Here is a 20,636-nt window from a genome sequence, read left to right as displayed (position 1 = left end):
ACATCATTTATCAAGCATATTATTCCGTCCCTTTCCGAAGACGCATGTATTGATATTCATTACCTTATGAAAGTGACAAGACTACCCAGGCAGTCAAGGATGAAGGAAAGGCAATTATCATGAACAGCAGAAAGAACTACCGATTTTTGATAAACAGGAGAATGAAGCCTGCTGGATATTCTTGTCGCTTCATAATCGTTGCATTGTTAGCGATTATCGTCTATCGACCAACGTTTGCAGGTAGGTAATTATACCTGTACATATCCACTGACAAAATCGTAACAAGGAAGCAATATGCATAAGAAGTATATTAGTACCGAAGAACCGAGCCCTTCTTGTTTATATCACTGACATGAGACATTGCCTTCTTCAAGAATGTATATTCAACTTTTACTGAATAACGAAGGGTCAAGTACTGTAGTAATCTATAAGTCATGTGTGTGTGTGTGTGTGTGTGTGTGTGTGTGTGTGTGTGTGTATGTGTGTGTGTGTGTGTGTGTGTGTGGAGGGGGTGTTCGAATACGTAAAACTACTGAAGGGGCATAGCATTGCATATGTACATTGTCGGGACCGACGTGAATATCTCCACTCCACAATTATGCCCAATATCTTATCCATCTGTTCCCGCTTCACCCCTGTGACCCACTCTTCATGTCACAACTGACAATTAATTCACTGCATTGTTGTCAGCAGCGATTTGGTTGACATGTTCTGATATTACCGGAACTAACCCTAACAATAATGATAACAAAAACATTAACAATAAGTTAGACAATACGACGAGTCAAGGTAAAATATGACCCTCCCTTAGTCCTAATTAAATCATGTAAAGTTCAAGGTGTGTCACTCTCCTATATTAGGAAGACAATGCCCAATCGACTTCTATGGTCACGACACCTCATGCTTCGAATATGCAACGAATAGTGCCAGTTTCAGATCAGCTACAAAGTACTGCAGTCACAGCGGAGGTCATCTTGTGTTTATCAAAGACCAAGAGACGTCTGACTTCATCAACGAACGTATTTCAGACAATGACGATCGGTGGATTGGTTTGACTGATAAAGAAGATGAAGGTAAGATTAGTTTCCTGTGATTATTTCGGAGAGTAGGGTGGGTGGGTGAGACAGACAGACAGACAGACAGACAGACAGACAGACAGACAGACAGACAGACAGACAGACAGACAGACAGACAGACAGACAGACAGACAGACAGACAGACAGACAGACAGACAGACAGACAGACAGACAGACAGACAGACAGAGCTCACACACATAATAACTAATATGTCGTAAAATTGAAATTTCATAAACGATGATGTATATCCAAGGGTCATACATGTTTCCTGTACAGGTACTTTTCGGTGGCTGGATGGTAATACCTTGGTGTATGACAACTGGGCTTTGGATCAACCAAACGACTATCTTTTAAACGAAGACTGTGTACAACTCAGTGCCACATATGATTTTTCATGGAATGACAAACCATGTTTCCATAGGGCGAAGTTCATTTGCCAGTACGGTGAGTTGATTTTCCTTCAGAAGAGCAAGACATTTCAGCCGCAAATTGTCTTTGAAAAAGCAGGCGTTTGGGGGGTGACACATACCTAGTATATAGCTTCTTTGTGCGATTACCTCTCCCAAAAGGGTTATGTACATACAGACCACGTCAAATGACACTCTGTGTGTATACCTTAATACATGACATGCTGAGTCCTATCCTCGTACAGAAGATTTCTGTCCGCTATATATGTTCGGAGTCATTTAGCGGCTCATACGCCAATGTTTATATCCAAAATGGGGATAATCCTTGCATAATATGGACATATACAGTAGTATGGAGTGTTTATATATATTGAGAAGTAGTTTTCTATACTTTGTTGTTCCTGTTCATAAAGTAATCATATCCCTGATTACCTTATAACGTATACGAGTTTACCTTTTTATTCCTCCAGAGCGGGTAGACCCGATACAGATGACAATAGATCTACCACTAGTTGCAATTCCTTCGGATATTGCCACCATCACAATTCGAAAGATTCAACCAGCAGTAGGGCGTTTTGACTACACTGTCAACTTTGGGGATGAATCGGACAAAGGTAAGAAACCAAGTCATCTGGGTTTTGGAGTTTGTGTGCAAACAAGCTGGTGTGTGGTCTGGGTGTAAAACATATATCTCTCCCTGTCTATAGCTTAGACTATTCAAGAGCCGCCAGCGATGATATTTCTAGTCATGGAGGGGCTGGATACTAATGAACGTGAGATGACATTTAATTTTGAGAAGGGTGCTTTTTGGGTGAATTTTGTAGCATTATTTCTAGCGTATATAGCACGTACAGGTAATGCCTTTTTTGGTTCAGTCTGATAGTCTCCGCTCATTTGTATAGTGTATGTACTGTCAACCATCTCTCATAAGCATCATGGTGAAAACAACTAGTTTCAATGTGGTGTAGTTATTGTAGAATTTTTTAGTGATATGACACAAAGGTCTGTCTGTATAGGAATCCCAGGGAAGGAAGTCCCTCCAATAACGTGGGACACAGTGAGATATGGACAGAAATATCGCGAGATTTATAACTTTCTGTTCATAACTATCACTTCATAGAAATCGGAGTATTGGACACTGAGATGTCTGAGATAACACACGTGTATCCACCTGGATGTTACAGCGTAATGGTGACTGTCATCGGTGCGTCATACGAAGAACCGTGGATATTAAACGATGGCGAGGTTTGTGCTTGGGAGGTTATAGAATCTGTTGAGTTAAAAATAGACACTGCTGCTAAAGGAGGTGAGTTGTGTGTTTGAGTAGACCATCTTGAACATCAAATATATTGTGTTAGGGTTACACTGTCAGTTCTGCAAATAAGGCGCGAGTTACCTATTTTACAGGGTTCAAATCGCTTACATTCAGAGCCCCATGAAATTGAAGAAATGTCGACCACTAAAAAAATGTAAAGACGCAAATATGCTTTACCTTTAAATAAAATGTCCTAAATAAATTTATGGTAGTTCCAGCCACATGAAGTCTTTAACATCCCTGCCTTCAACCAGAATTTAGCCTATCATTACATTAAGAGGTGTGTTGAAACAATTGTTGTTGAGATTTATATGTATTCCTCAGTTTCTTTTCTATCTGCTGGTATTTCGAGTCATTTACTAATGACATCATCGAGTCCAGCCGACAAGTATTAAGCCATCTTGGAACAAAGTCAAAGGCAGGACTGATTCGTCCTGGCCGCTTCAGTTTATCTCCAGTGAGTCACGAAAATTCATTTTCACCACAGTGACTCTACATCGCCTGACTTCCTTGGAAAAATGAGAAATAAAGTTATTGAACTTACCTATGACCGATCTCTGTGCTCTGGGGTAGGGAATTCTGGGTATGGTGCCCAATTACCCATGCAGAGAAGTCACACGATGCAGAGACTGTAAAAGTGACTTTTCAGGCGTAACATCAACTAAAGTCTATTTAATCCCATACTGACTCAATAATTGGCAATAAAAGTGAATATTAAAGTTCTTGTGTAAAGATGTTGAAGGTACATATACATGTAATTTTATATATAATGATCATTTCTCTATCTGAAATCATACATTTCTATAATTTGTTAATATTTTGGAACCATCATGATTATATGTTACAGAGCACCAAGTTGATCGTTTTGAAGTTGGTGAGGAAGTCACTTTTCGGGCTTTTGTAGAGGTGTCAGACGAAAGCGTTCACAAATATCTATGGAAAATAGAATCTGACGATTTATCAGATCCCACATCTGTCGAGACATCTGAACCTTTATGGCTGCATACTTTCCAATTGGTTGGGGAGTATACTGTGACTGTAACAGTTTCTAACCCCCTTTCCCATGCAACCGACAATATTAATGTCAGTATCACTGTTGTGCCCAGCACCGGGACATACACGTCCGATCACACCACTATTGGACTCAGCACGGAATCATCGTACACCACTATTGGACTCAGCACGGAATCATCGTACACCACTATTGGACTCAGCACGGAATCGTCGCACACCACTATTGGACCCAACACGGAATCGTCGTACACCACTATTGGACTCAGCACGGAATCATCGTACACCACTATTGGACCCGGCACGGAATCCTTTACGTCGTTGGACTTGGCTGTTCTCATAGACAGTACGACAGATATGACTACGTACACACTGAACATCGGATTCGTCTTGACGGCAGAAGTTCACTTCGACTACAGCAGCTCACAGAATCCAATTTTCAAATGGACGGTTCATGAAGTGGGAAACGTCATCGAGGTTCCGAAACCTTCGAATGTTTACACCCTTTCCTCGTCGATACTAACATCCCATACCGAACTGATTATTCCGGCGTACACGTTGAAGTACAGTCTGTTTGTGTTCAAGTTTACGGTTTCCATGCAGGACGAAGAAACTTCGAAAGTAATTGGGGAAAGTTCCGATCAAGCGTTGATAAAGATTGTACCCTCTTCCCTCGTTGCAAGAATAAGGGGTGGTTCGGCAAGAATGGTTGGTAGGTTAAAGGGACGCAGTCTGTAACCTTTTTGTTCTCATCTGCATATTATTCCAACTACATTGTACTATAAAAACAGTGAATCGTGTGCAGTAACCAGAATAGAAGTCTTAGAACTATCATCAGGTATCATAAAGTCATATCATGACATAATCGTTTGGTTATCAAAATATTCCAACACGGCCACCAATCCTCTTTATGGAATTTCCTCATCACTCCTACCATGTTATGTGGGCGCCATTTTGTTCCTAAAGATGTTTTGGTGTATATTGTGTACACACTTTTTGTATATATTTTATTACACTGGTAGAGATAGAATAAGCATTCTCAAGTTGCCGAGCATAGAAAGAGAACCCCAATCAAACGTAATAGAGTGACGGAAGAAACCACAGAAGAGCAAGGAAATTTTCGATGACTGACAGAATTCTTTATAATTCACAGGTTGGTCTAGAACCGTCACTATGGATGGCAGAGATTCGTATGACCCAGACAGGGTGGACGACTCTAATAGCTTCCAATACAAGTGGTACTGCAGAAATCAAGAAGACCAATATTTTCCTAACGGCATTCCAGTGTCCGAATCTAAAGATAAAGGTGAGTGTGGTAGGACTCTTCGTTTTACCGAATTAGAACACCATAAGTAAATTATAGTTACTAGTAAATTCACAAAATCGACCTTTAACTAAATGTTTAGCAAACGCTTTACTTACTCTGCAAACGCTCTCTTGTAAATTGTTAAAAAAATATCCGTTGAATACTACTGACTAAAGGATTGATTCAATCGAGACAGTTCAGGGTTACTTCTGATCGCTTGCATCGCTTTTAATTTGTAACCTACTAGAAGTCAACTTTGTATATTATTGTGTCGAGTTCGTCTCATGCGGAGATGTTCGCCCCTATGAGCGACCTGTAAGCCTCAATGATTTCAAGGTGAATTGAATTGTTTATCTTCCTACAGGGTGTTTCGGAGACGGGGTCTACTTGTCAAATTACACCAATGCGTATTTCGAGCTAAATGCTCAATTACTTGCACCCAATACGTCATATGTGTTTCGTCTGGATGTACACGCACCCAACCGAACAAGTGGCACATTTCAACAGATTGTTACAATTCTGTCAGGTGCGCCACCAACGATAGAAATAAGGTATGTCCATTTTCCTTTAGATATCTCATTCATAAACATCCGATTTGATATCTCAAAACGCTAATATTTCCGATTTTCTAGCTTTCAAACTTTCTATCGATTATCTTTGAGACATTCTAAGTTATTGGGAAATTGAATTCGGACGCCAGAAATGGAGCAACATACATGTGACTACGAAGACAGATTGAAAAGGCTGAACGACTAGATAATCACAAGATTGACATCTTTTTTTTTACGTCACCACCCCCCTCCTCCCATTTAACCCTGACCTACTGTTATAGATAGTATGTGATTTTCAACTTTTAGGTGTCTTCAAAACTGTGACGTTAAAGTGAACCCATCGAGACGATTTGCACTAACCGCTGCATGCCTCGACTGCCCAAAATCCTCAACTCCAAGGTACAAATGGAAACTGTTTGAAAGTAGTGACGTAGAGTCTGAGATTCCTTTGGACATGATAACCAAAACTGGTGACTCGGGAAAAAATATAGTGTTGATGGCGGGAATTCTTCCAAGGGCGAACTCGACCATCATTGAATACACTTTGAAGCTAACAGGTGAGGTCTTATAGATCTTAACTACTAGTATTATTATGCGCTCCGTTAAATCATGAAGGTTGGAGAGTGCAGACGCTGGAGTTGGTTAAATCACACAACAGACCATTGGTCAGTATGTTTTCCGCAAAATTTAAACTGAAGATATTCTTAGTTTACTGGACTTGCCACTTAACTTACATACATACATACATACATACATACATACATACATACATACATACATACATACATACATACATACATACATACATACATACAATCATACATACATACATACATACATACATACATACATACATACATACATACATACATACATGCATACATACATACATACATACATGTACATACATACATACATACATACATACATACATACATACATACATACATACATACACACACATACACATACATACATATATACATACATACATACATACATACATACATACATACATACATACATACATACATACATACATACATATACGCGTTCACACCCCACATACACACATGATACATTACAGACAGACAGACAGACAGACAGACAGATGTTCATTCATTCGTCCATCATTCCTGGTACGAACAGTTATGAGACGTAACAGTCACCGTGTCCCTCCATTGAGACATTCGTTGAACTAGTCCTTGGTTCACCAGTCATAGAAATTTATATTACATTAAACTGACGTGTGTGAGAAGAATATAATACAACAATCTATAGACACAATGCAACAATAGAATACAATGTACATGTCTTATTATTTTACCATATACCTAACATATATTTGTTGGGCGTGAAGAAATTTTCATTAAAAACACTACGTTCATTTCAGCTTCAATGCACGGAAGAAGTGCTGGTTCGGCTGAGTATAGCTTTACCTTGGCCAAGGCACCAGTACCTGGTAGTTGTGAAGTGTCGCCACCTATTGGTTACGTTATGGAAACTGAGTTTTCTATATCATGTACTGACTTCGAGGATGACGATATACCACTGATGTATGAGTTTTATGCTGTGACTGGTTCACAGGAACCAGCGGCAACTAATTCTTTGGCGTCAGGGTCGACAAATGGTAAGGATGACTGCAAAACTTGTCTTGATAGGCTTGTAGTCTTGTATGTGTATACGTATTTACTGAATTATAGGAGACAGGATCTGACAGATAATAACCCTTATGTCAGCCAATACTATGGAGAAACACAGAAAGAAATGCCAACATGGCACCATGCCATCGGACAACCGAACTTTTACCCGTTGTTCATTGTTCATTTACCCGAACTTAGTCACCAGGAAACGGAAGCGAATAGGGTCCAAATCCACAATAGTATTCTGCAGAACTTATAAAATCTAAAATGCCACAGTTTAGGGGTACATGTAATCTTAAATTAGCTATGTCCATATAGTGCGATTTTTGATAGTAACTTTAACGTTTTGTCCATGTCCTCATCAACAGGCTATCTTCTCTATTTTGGCCACAAATCCAGTGTGGACTCGATATATCTACCAGTTGGTGTAGCGGAGAACGATTTTGAAGTTAACATCTTGGTCAAAGTAGCTGATGTCTATGGAGCAAGTGTACAAGTTGTAACCTCGACTGTCGTTAGTAATGTTTTTTAAAGTTGAAAGTAAAATATTGAAAGCAAAACACGCGTTAAATATCGACACACGCCAGCTTCACAGAATGTGAAACCGGGGAAGCACACACACCATCACAATTGACCATACATACATACATACATACATACATACATACATACATACATACATACATACATACATACATGCATGCATGCATGCATGCATACATACATGCATGCATGCATACATACATACATACATACATACATACATACATACATACATACATACATACACACATACATACAATAACATACATGTAAGCTGTTATAAAATGAATGTAAAGGGGAGGTCGTTATTCGAGTCTGTTGACATCTATCGACTGCCTGTACGCACAAGGCAGGTCAGGCCACGCAGAAACTGCTTCGAATAACGCTACTGCAATTGCTACATTATTTTCAATGTTCACCATTCATATGGTAGGTCATACAAATAGTTAGGAATCCGTATTTTATGCTGAAAATTAATCGAAGGAACGTTGGTGTCTTTATTTTTTCCAAAGTCGGACACAACAGTACATGTCACAATTCAATGCATAGTTTTACGTGCATCAGATCATGTACGGCCAGTCTGGAGTAAAAGTCTCAGTGTAGAGGGGGCATTTACCTGTGCTTGGACATCACACAGGTCAAAATTGTCACCATTCAAGACTCGATCTATTCCTTCACACCCATTCACCAAAATAGTTACACCATTGCCTATGATTATGTTTCTAGAAAGAGCGTTCTCTGTTTCCATGCATTAAAGCAGTGTTCGTATACGTGGAAAGATATGAGAAGAATACGATTTCATGGGGACAAAATTAGTTAATTATCTGGTTTCTTCTTTGTGTGAAGAAACCGAAAAATATTTTATCAAAAGAAATACAGAGTGGTGCTCTATGTCCCCTCTAACCAATACAATGGATAACAGATATAATGAATGTAAACGCCCACATGAAAACACACATTGAGAAAAATTGTTTAAAACTAATTTCACACAACTGCAAACGTGAACCTCTTTAGCCTTGTTTCATTCACTGCCACTAGATGGCGTAGTAGCAGATTTAAATTATCTTGTTTGTTTTTTCACCAGGTGAACGATATTCATGTGGTTGAGGGTGCAAGTATTCACGAAAAGTTACACAATATAACTAGTGGGGAGAAGTCCCCCTTACAAATGTTACTTAAATCTGGGGACACACAGACGGCGATCCAACTCCTGAATTCTGTAAGCTCTCTGCTGAACGTACAATCGGACAAAAGGAATGAAACACAGACAGGAAAAGAGGAGGAAAAAAGCAATGTCCACGAACATATAGAGGTACGAGAAAAAGTAACAAACATTATCTTATCACAGGACATTTCCTCAGGCTTTATCAGAATGAATTTAATAACTCATAGACAAAAGAATAAGCCACTGCATGTGTGTAACTGATTTTTCAGGTTTACCAGTAGTGATAATAACTTTTATTGTGAATTTTGAACTCATGACAGCTAACATTTCCGTTTTTCATGTCACCATATTCCCATATGTCACTTTGAAAGTTGTCAGAAGAAGCAGGAATGTACACCAAGAAAATTAACGTTTTAGACCACTTTCGACAAGTGAAATTCCGCGTACAATATGCTTATATCAACAGATTCGCACAACTATCGTGAAATCTCTATCTGAAATACCCATCGAAACCATTGAGATGTTGCAGCAAACATCAGTTGCCATGGATACAGCAACAAAACAGACGACGGAAGTTTCGGAAGAAGCACAGGTAAGACCAGTGATGACATATTATACCCCGATGATACTAGTTAAGGTATTATAATACATAATTCCCATTTACATCAGATTGATATAATAAATGTAATGTGATGTCAAGTTAGACTAAACTATACATGTAAACCCAGTTGAAGTAGATCAGCCAACTAGTTATATCTGTATTTATAGTTTTTCCATGGACTGCGTAACATTTCATATCAGTTATGAGCGGTAATGTGAACTACATATCATATTTATATCTACACGTAGATGTCAGCAGCAAATAAGTACACCAGAATGGGAAATTTTCTAAAATCGCAGTCAGCCGATGCTGGAGGTGAAATTGTGCAAACACTGGCAGAGAGCATCGTGTCGGGTATCTCTAATATCATGGAAGCCTCTAGCCTAGGGTCTAAGGAAAGGGCTGCAAATGTAACCAGCGTTGATAGCGAAAGTGACGTCACAGTAAGTAAAACGCTACCAGCATGATCTATAGCATTGAAACATTATTTCCTTTGTTCTATTGTACTGACCACAATAATTTATCACAGATCATTACAGTACTTTCCCCTCTAGGTATTTTCTCAGGTTCGAACAGCATTATGTCCACATTTAACATAGCTTCAAAATAAGTAACTACTGTTACTTTATTTTCTTTCAGAGTCGAAATGTCACTTTATCGTCATTCAACACATTGCAGTCAGTACAGTCGGCCATCTTGGTTAATAAAGTAGTCGGTGAAGAACCCACGGTGCTGACTACATCTACATTATCCGTCACACTAGACAGACAGGATGCCCAAGATTTAGACAAAAAGATCTACAAAGATGAGATGTCAAGTGTTGGGTATAAACTACCCGATTATAACACTCTTTCTACATCATTACCGGAAAATTATACAGACATAGTTGACTTGGAGGTACGACACATTTTTTTATTACATTTAAAACACTTTTTTTTCATATTCCTATGTTGTTTTTTACGGTATTTTTAATTTTAGACAGAACCTACTCAAATTTCAATGACTAATGCATTTATCAAAATGTGCTCGATTGTTTTTGCCACACACCTTTAAAAACCTTCATACCCCACCCCTACTACACCCAAAACGTACTCTTGCTTGCAAGAATGTGTGTCACGAGAGTTATTACATTATTATTACGATTATCATTTCATTATCACAGTTACTGCACATTCACCAAAACCCATTCACCTGGGATACCAGCAGTGACAACCTAGACGATGCTATTTTCGGATTACAATTTAAAATCTCTGGCGACCAAAAGTTGGAAGGTAAGTACTAGTCGTGATTCCCAACTCATTCTTATTTTGAGACATTAGTAATAGTATACCAAGGCAGAGGTTCAAAAGTTATAATGCATAGCCCATGCATTGAGTTACTGAACATGGCAACTACCAATGTGTTTGTACTGCTGTTCGAACGGTGGAGGTGAATAAATGAAAGAGTGTTTGGAGATGGGATAGAAATCCACATGTAGTGTAGGCTCCGTAGTGAGCTAGGCAAGATGGCCGACCAGACAGGTGTTCTTTTCACAGAGGTGCAAACTCATTAAGTCAAATAGTTTTGGATGTGCCTCTTCAAATCAGCATGCACTTAGCATTTCACTTGTTGACGTTCGAGCTTAATAGTTGAAAGGTCACATTTCCCAAAACTGCCAACCTAGTCATATCTCAGATCACTATTTTTCTAAAGTGGTCTGAGGTCACATCCAGATACTATAGTAACTTGTAGCAATGATGTAACTATGATCAATATAATATAGGCATCATGTGGTTTATTCAACCAATCCCCTTCTTTGCCTGTTATCCGTGAAAAATACTAAATTTGAATCTAAGTTCACAGCAGGCTATATGCGGAGAGAACTTAACCAGATTGACCATCACATCCAATTCTCTATAGATGCTACGTGCAGTGTGTTCCATGTTGCAAATAATAGAAGCGAATAACTCATAACTATGGCCTAGTTTAATAATAAATGTTTTATGGGTTAGAGATGTTTTTCGGTGTAGGATTTTTATTTCTGTTTTTTGACACTTTTTTCTAATTTGACAAACACATTCTGTTCAGAAGCTTGTGTTTCATGCATTGTCGTTTATCATGTACACATGTCTCACAGTGTACGATAACAATACAGTAACTATCTATATTTCTCACAACAGTTGAAAACCTAACCACAGAAATAGAGTTCTTCTTGCCCAAGGGATCACAACAAACGTTAACACGGACTACTTTCCACGAACTAACGAACGATTCTAGAACTCTGATGGATTTCAACATCTCAAACCCAGGGACATCTTTAGTGGTCGGAGTAGAAGCTAGAGATCTGGGTGTGACATTTGAACTCTATCTTCGACATGGTCTGCCCTCAGACATGGGAGATTACATAAATAGTAGTACTAGAATCCTTAAAGAGAATACTGTCAATAACACAGACTTTGGGGCCGAAGTAGACCCACATACGTGGTTCGTGTCCTCGGAATACCTACAGCAAACTGGTACCTACTACCTTCTTCTCGTTGCGGGTGATGTGGAAGCTGCAGGCAATGTGACGCTGGACTTGTTTATGTATGCTGCCGAGTGTGTGTACTGGGATGAACAGACAGAAACATGGACGGGTCGTGGTTGCAGAGTTAGTATCACAAACCTTTATGACATCAATTTATGCATTTATTTTTTTAATGAAACCTTTATACAAATATGATATCTACCTAGATATGTATTTGAAATTGTTTTGCCTTACATGATTGCGAACACCAAAGGACTATTGACATAAATAGTCGTGTCGTGGAATGACGTACGAGGATGTATAATTCCATGTTTTCTGTTCGAACGTGTATAGCTTACTTGCGTATGGAATATGGTATGATAAAATGATAACTACTATGTTCTCATGGAAACAAGACTGTAAAGTGGATGCTCAAAAGTACTTACTTAAATTTATGAACGTTGTTTCTTTTCCGGTTTTGTTACAGGCGGGTCCCCTAACTACAGCATCTTTAACCCACTGTCTTTGCAACCATTTGACTCTGTTTGGTTCGTCTTTCTTTGTAAAGCCAAACACGGTTAACTTCATCACCGACGCCAAGTTATTTTTAACCTTTGTGGATAACCCTGTGGTTGTAAGCACTGTAGGAGCATTGTTTGCCGTGTATTTACTGTTAGTGATTTGGGCAATAAGACAAGATAAAAAGGATAGAGTCAGGGTAAGTTAGAAAGATTTTGCTGAAGTTATGAATCGATACTGCATGGTCAAAATGGAGGGATGATTCGGAAGAAGAGTTAAGACTTTCAAAGTTTTCCCTGTCCACATCTGTACATCGGGGACGTAGTAAATCATAACATGCAGACGGGCAAAAACAATCCAACACTTTGGCATCTCTTTCTGGACATTTTTCTTAAATCACCTATAACAAACGTTTGTTGCATATTTGAAACTACATATTCTCTTTGGACTGATTCACGGGTCTCGTTTGTAATCTTGTAAGCGTTCAAGAGCAGGTACAGATTCCTTAAAGTTCAGGTACAGGATGCATTAAGTTAGACATCTTGAAATTCAAAAAAGGTGGGACTTCTACACTTTTACTGATGCCCTCAACAACTCTGAACTATCTCGTCATTGCAGGCTGCCGTGGTCATCTTGGATGACAACGACCCCTTTGCCTTATATCGCTATGATGTCACAGTTCAAACTGGATATCGACGAGGAGCTGGGACTTCTGCTACCGTGACCTTGACCCTGTATGGTACTGAGGGTGATAGTGAACCACACATACTACGAGATCAGGATAAGATAGTCTTACAAAGAGGCAACACTGACTCGTTTCTGGTGACAACACCGAGTTCACTAGGTGGAATAATGAACATTAGACTGTGGCATGACAATGATGGCGATTACCCTGAATGGTAAGATCTATGACTCATTGTATGCTTTACTAGTGATGTTGTTGGCATTGATTTGGGGTCCCCTTATCATCATCACCATCATCAATCATTATCATCTATCATCATATTATCACATCGTCACCTTCTTCTTTATCATCACCACCACTACCATCACCACCACCACCACCATCATCATCATCATCATCATCATCACCATCATCATCATCACCACCACCACCATCATCATCATCATCACCACCACCATCATCATCATCATCATCATCATCATCATCATCATCATCATCATCATCATCATCATCATCATCATCATCATCCTTTGTGGCCATGCTCTTCTTTTGCATTTTAATACATCACACTATAATGATATTTTGATCTTCATCAACAGAATGTCAGTTTCTATGAGGACTTTCTCCATTTTATAATATGGTCATCAATGGTATGTTTATCAACTAACCAACACACTTTAAATGTGCTTGGCAAATACATGTAATGTGATATCCTAATATCTATTCCTTCATTTGTCTGATCACTCGTAGGTTCATAGGTCATGTCATAGTTCACGACCTGGAAACTGGGGAACATTGGTATTTTCTGTGTAATACATGGCTAGCCGTTGATTTTGGCAGTGGAATGGTGGACAGATTTTTCAACGTCGCTTCAGACAACGACTTGAAGAAGTTCAAACATCTTTTCATCACCAAGGCAGCAAAAGACCTCCGTGACCGCCATCTCTGGTTCTCCATAGTAGGCCGGCCACCACGGAGTATGTTCACTCGTGTCCAACGTCTGTCTTGTGCGCTGTCGCTGCTTTTGTGTGCTATGCTTGCTAATATCATGTTTTATGGAATACCTGAAGATCCTCATGGCCAGAAGATGGGTTTTGGAATGTTCATGATTACTTGGCATCAGCTAATCATTGGTATTGAGAGTAGTTTGATTGTCTTCCCCATAAACTTTATCATTGTTCAGATGTTTAGATTTTCAAAACACAAACCTAAATCACCGGAACGAAGCATATCTACAACACAGAGTGGAGAATCAGACTTGGCATCTTTAAGCGATGAAGCAGAAGAGACAGTCTCTGTTGATGGGTGGAAACCGGAGTCTGTGTCTCTTTTCTTTGATACAGAATACACTGATACTAAGTCTGCACAATCCGCTAACTTTCCAAACAATTCTGAGATTGATTCGCAAATATCTGTCAATAACATGAGACAAGTCACAGGCAGCAGTGATGATGTGTCAGAAACAAAGTATCCTGAAAGTACTGATAACGATAACACTTCAGAAATTATCAAAACATTCGAGTCCGACTTTCAGCTACACAACATGGACATCATGCGACCAGGTTTACCACATTCCAGACTCTACAACTCACCTGTTAGCGAAGGTACAGGGAAAGGCCCGAGGTGTTCCTGTAGATTTTCGCTGTCATGCTTGCGCGTTGTCATTGGTTGGATATTGGTCACGTGCACTACTCTGATATCTGCATATTACGTCATGCTATATGGTCTCAAGTATGGAAAGAAGCGTTCTATTGATTGGCTCATGTCGATGTTTGTAACGGTTCTGGAAAGTGTGCTTGTCGAACAACCAATCACAGTGAGTCAACAAGTACAGCATGTAATCATGTAATAAATGTCCTTTCTGTTATGATAACATACTCACATAAAGCACACAATGTTGACCTTAAGTAGTACACCACAATTTTCAGTCATATTTCTAAACAAAAGGTATTACAGTTACAAAAAAAAGTTAAAATCAAGTCTTTTTGTAGAAAAAACATAGTTCCATCGTTTGTACTAAAGTTCACACAAATACAATGTGAAAAGTATGTGTCCAACGGTATGTATCGCGTTTGCTTTTAAGATTTGTAAGAAATCAACAAGTGACACTCATAGAAGAAAGGTTTTGATATATATATTATACAAGGAAAGGCTTGATTGTCTGACGTATGGCCATTAGGTCAGAGTTCAAATTTATAGATTTTCCATTTGGACCAGCAATAATGCTTGTGAGTAATAAATACAAGATTGCACACTCGTTGAAAATATACAAAATTGCGAATATTCTTTCCTTACCGTAGGTTCTCTTGTTGGCAGCATTTGTGGCTTTAATTCTAAAATCAATGGACGAAGAAGACGACGGAAGTGACGACATTGGTGAAATTGCAACTTCCGTTGGTGGGTTCGCTAAATATTTACTCATGAAGTAGAAACTAACAAAAACAAAGTCACAAGTTCATATCAGCCAATTCTTCACTGTGTACTACACATTCACTGTCACTGTACTTTAAGGAACTCTTGTTGAAAATGGCGACTGCGATCTACAAAGAAATCTGAAACTTTTTATCATACAAAATGTGTTTATATTGGCCAGTCCTTCATTGCATACACACTGTAACGATGACATGACATTATATATGTAACATTAACAATATCACAAAATGTAGTGAGATTTTTGTCGAGAAAGACGACTTTATGGTTCAGATTTATAGTCTCGGTGTCTGCATTCAACCCATTCATATTTTCTCTCTCTCAAATTTCTTCCTAAGACGATTTGCAAACGTTAGAAGCCATCCATGAAAATATCATCAAAATACGACGTGGGGAAAAGAGATACAGACCCCCAGCTCAAGATATAGTAGAGGAATGCAGACAACGAAAAGACCATAAACGTCGAATTTATGCTTTACTAAGAGAGATATTAGGCTACGTCTTCTTCATATTTGTCTTACTGTCATTGGTCCACGGAATGGCGAATAAGGAATCATATTTCATGTCTAAGTCAGTGGAAAACATATTCTTTAATAACAAGAATTATAAAATTTGGGTAAGTAATGTAACTGGCTATATTCTATATATTTAGTTTTTAATTTTCATATTTTATTCACCATCACTTTTGGCGAACGTGTCATGATGTCCGGTCCTAATGTTATTTACTCACAACTTCAAACATGCTTAAATTGCTAAAGATTGTTAGACGTATGAATTAATTATTTGTTGTTTGTTGGATTTGTCTTTCGTTTCAACTCCAGAAGAATTTAATATCCCTACCTAACGGTGACCACTGTCCTGTTTCGGATGACTGTATTTAGTTCCTCCAGAACGCGATGTTTACCACCCATTGCCCTTTTAAGTGTTTGAATCAGGGACTCGTCAACCAAGGTGATGCGCCAATATAATATTTGTGTTCGTTGGTATTTGACAATTTTTATAGAAATCTCATTCTTTGTGTTGCTATTTAGATGCACGATTATTCAACTTTCTTTAATTGGACCACAGAGAGATTGATACCTGGTCTCCACGGTGACTACCCAGGGTTCATTTCAGATCACGTGACAAAGCTGGTAGGGCCGGCACGTTTCCGTCAAATCAGAGTGAAGCCAGGTACGTTGTAAACTTTAAGAAATACTTTAGTAGAAGAATTTCAACAAGCCCCCCCCCCCCCCCCCGCGCCACCCAAGAAAAATGTAGACTATACAGAGGCCGGCGTTACCATAGTAACTTACATTGGGTCTAACAGTGATGAGTACGCTTTAATATTAGTGTACATGACCAGGTAAACGTTGAAAAATAGCACTGAACGTAAGTTACAGCTCAAACTAAGCAACATATTAAAAGGGTAATTTTTAATGGAATTATCACCCGTTAAGAACGAGAGAGTCCAAAAATCTATTCATCATTATATTAATGTGATTAAAATGTTAACACTTCAAGGCTACGTCGTCCTAAAAGTGCTCAATAATATTATTTGTATTACTCATGGCAAGAAGCTATAACGACACATAACACTAGTCGATTCGTTTTTTTGCTTCCCTGGGCCCCTGCCCCAGTTTCCCGGTAGCATCTGAATATCCATATTAAATGTATTTAGATAACTTTATTCAATTTCTTTGAATAGATTCGTGTTCAGTTCCATCACAAATGGTTTCCACAATCGTCGAATGTAACGGAAAATACTCAGATGATGCAGAAGACACGGATTCATACTTGACATCGTGGAAACCATTGCCAGGCAACGATTCCAGTCCGACCGACACCATGAGTCCGTGGGAGTATCAGAGGTCTGTCAGTAACTCCTACTGGGGTCAAGCAGATATCTACGGTGGTGATGGTTATGTAGCTGAACTAGGGTCAAATTTGTCGTCGACCTCGGATATCGTGGACGACTTGAACAAGGCTTTGTGGTTAGATACTCAAACTCGAGCGCTCTTTTTAGAATTTACACTTTACAACGCCAATTCCAATCTGTTTTGTATAGTAACGTTACTCATAGAGAGACCTGGAGTCGGAGGTCTCCTCAAACGTTACGAGATTATGACAACGAGTTTGTATCGATACAAAGCCGACTATCAACTTTTTGTCATGGCGTGTGAAATTATTTACGTCATTTACATTTTCTTCTTCATGTTTGTGGAAACCACAAAGATCGTGTTGCTGAAGAAGAAATATTTTGAAAGTTGTTGGAACTGGCTAGAACTGGTTATTATTCTTATTTCATGGGTCACAGTGGGAGTATATATACACCGCCATTTCCTAGTTGACGAGACGTTGCAAAAATACCGACGAAATTCTGGAAAATTTGTCAGTTTTCACGAAGCTGCGTTTCTTTCGCAAGCGATGCAATACTTACTTGCTATGCTAGTCTTATTAGGAACTTTAAAATTATTGCATCTATTACGAATTAATCCACGAATATATCTGCTGACTGCAACTATATCCGCTGCAAGTAAGAGCATATTGGCGTACTTTGGCATCGTGGTACTGTGTTTCACCGCGTTCGCCAGCATGTCATATCTAATGTTAGGAACTCAACTTCGAGGTTTTTATAACATGGCGTTGGCGTATGGTTCACTATTCAGCCTTATGTTAGGAAAAATAGACAAAATAATGGTGACATTGAATCCTTATTTCGCTGCTTTTCTTATTATCTCGTTCATCATATTGACATTATTTTTTACTGTCAATTTGTTCATTTCATTGGTTGTCTACACGTTGGTGTATGTGAGGCATCATCACGAACCATCGGACGTTGAAGAGATCGTGGAAATTATGATCGAAAAATTAACGTCGATATTCTTCAAGCCAAAACGAAGAAAAAGATGAAATGGACTACATGAAAAACTAGCAGGATAAAGATGACAAAACAAACACATTTATATCAAAATAAATACACGGGGCACTTCTTTGTGATTTGCTTTCAATGCACAAACAAATCCGAGTTGGGGGGGGGGGGTTGACCTCAATAATTGTATGACATTTCATGATCAATCATAATTAACGTCAAAAGATGTCAGCAATTGTAATATTGGTTCATATGTATTTATAATGATGGATAATGGAAGTTAAGTTAATATTTATGATACCAACAATAAAAATATGGCCAATTGTTCAGAAAAAATATTAATCTCCCGAGCCTTTTGATATATTATGGTATGGATGATTTGCACCGTATAGAAGGAATCTATATACAGTTGCAACCATTGAACCCGAAACAGAGCGTTTACAATAAGTATGTTTATAAATATGGCTATTTGAGTATAATTATCTGTGACTTTTTTTTCGTTTACTTATTTCCTTCACATTGTTTTGATCACAGACAAGGAAGTGTTTTGATCAATGTATAATAATAATCCTGAGGTAACATTCTCCATCTGATGAACACGTCTGCCGACGACTATCTTGAAGTTGTAGAAAAAAAAGACAGACAGAAATAATGAACGACTGAGTACGTATGAATGAATGAATGAATGAATGAATGAATGAATGAATGGGTGGTTGGGTGAAGGATAGATAGATAGATAGATAGATAGATAGATAGATAGATAGATAGATAGATAGATAGATAGATAGATAGATAGATAGATAGATAGATGGATGAATGGATGGATGGATGGATGGATGGATGGATGGATGGAGGGATATATATAGATAGATAGATAGATAGATAGATAGATAGATAGATAGATAGATAGATAGATAGATAGATAGATAGATAGATAGATAGATAGGCACTGTATGGCTGCCATAGTAACCGACCTTAATTTCCTGTGGCTAATAGTTTCCATGCTATGTCAAGTGATGTGTTATTCAGTTAACAATACGTGTCACAGATATAATGAGACAAATCAACAATGTCATTTACTTTGGTGACAGTTTAATTTCCATCCAATTTCCCGGAATACTCGGACGATTTCGTTACATAAGGACGGGATAAAGAACTCGCAGGTTTTAGACGTTTGACAAAAGAAAGAAAATAATGTGTTTCGATCATTGCTTAAAAATTGAATATTTCACTTGAAATAAAATAATTGATTCACTCTACAAGCTTATAAACACCATCTGTTGTGTTTCATAACATCGTATAATGAAAAATGTCAGGTTATTTTTATAAGCAAGTTTTATGTAATAACATTTACGTGTATGTCCAGCGGCTTGTCGATTCAGCCTCCGTGAAAAACCCATCATCCGATAGCGAAATGGTGCAGCATGCAATGTCCAACAGAGAAATAAGGATCAATAGAATACATACATTTGTTATTCTTTTGATTTTTTTTTGTCAACTTTCTTACTGTACATTAATTTCTTCAACTGGTTTTAGTCAAAATGCAAATTTATGCATACATGTAAGTTCTTGATTGAAGCGAGGGCACTGTGCACTGTCGATGCGATGCTGTACAACTTACACCGTTGGTCGTACCTTCCTACTTATTTTGCCGAATGTCATAATGAAAATAAAGTTCCTTTGAAAGCGTACATTGGTCATCGCGTACAAGAATGGGTTGAGCGCAGAATTGCACCACAGCAAATAGTTCGTTATTTCCCATAGTGCGTCATTCCAGCATGCACTACATAATGTTGTAATGAGTAGATAGACATTGTAGGGCATCCAACACATAGCGAATACTCCAACAATAATAGCTAGGGTCTTTGCTGCCTTTTTGTGCTTCGCATGTTTCATACTTCCCTTAGCCGATGATTCCTCTTTTTTAGAATTTGACGAAACCGATTGACTGTTTTTACGAGATTGGTTTGGTGCCGATCCGATGTCGACGACATCGTCTGACGATTCAGAGGTTGCCGTTCTTATTGACATTTCGATGTTGTCAGAA

General features: G+C 38.5%; 1 protein-coding gene across 1 annotated transcript; it reads left to right on the top strand.

The window, feature by feature from the left end:
- The first annotated feature begins 161 nt into the window (after positions 1-161).
- On the top strand, positions 162-18,630 carry LOC144437891 (polycystin-1-like protein 2). The gene is made up of 24 exons (XM_078126923.1): positions 162-240; positions 861-1,073; positions 1,354-1,521; positions 1,955-2,098; positions 2,605-2,790; positions 3,647-4,522; positions 4,964-5,116; positions 5,481-5,667; positions 5,974-6,224; positions 7,061-7,297; positions 7,679-7,824; positions 8,938-9,165; positions 9,485-9,610; positions 9,868-10,062; positions 10,259-10,516; positions 10,782-10,890; positions 11,779-12,248; positions 12,592-12,822; positions 13,242-13,522; positions 14,059-15,124; positions 15,609-15,705; positions 16,077-16,354; positions 16,770-16,911; positions 17,426-18,630. Exons 1-24 carry the CDS (start codon positions 162-164, stop codon positions 18,628-18,630), a joined length of 7,326 nt encoding a protein of 2,441 aa, XP_077983049.1.
- The last annotated feature ends 2,006 nt before the right edge of the window (positions 18,631-20,636 follow it).

The sequence above is a fragment of the Glandiceps talaboti genome, chromosome 7, assembly GCF_964340395.1.
Source record: "Glandiceps talaboti chromosome 7, keGlaTala1.1, whole genome shotgun sequence".
Classification (NCBI taxonomy): Eukaryota; Metazoa; Hemichordata; class Enteropneusta; family Spengelidae; genus Glandiceps; species Glandiceps talaboti.
The sequence above is the reverse complement of the archived record's forward strand: the minus strand, read 5'-3'. Positions and strand labels throughout refer to the sequence as shown.

What these genes read in the sequence shown, in the direction of transcription:
- LOC144437891 (XM_078126923.1), top strand. Translation starts at nt 162, where the DNA reads ATGAAGCCTGCTGGATATTCTTGTCGCTTCATAATCGTTGCATTGTTA. An exon ending in TGGGGATGAATCGGACAAAG is followed by an intron (nt 2,099 to 2,604) that starts GTAAGAAACCAA and finishes ATCACTTCATAG; the next exon opens with AAATCGGAGTATTGGACACT. An exon ending in GGACGGGTCGTGGTTGCAGA is followed by an intron (nt 12,249 to 12,591) that starts GTTAGTATCACA and finishes GTTTTGTTACAG; the next exon opens with GCGGGTCCCCTAACTACAGC.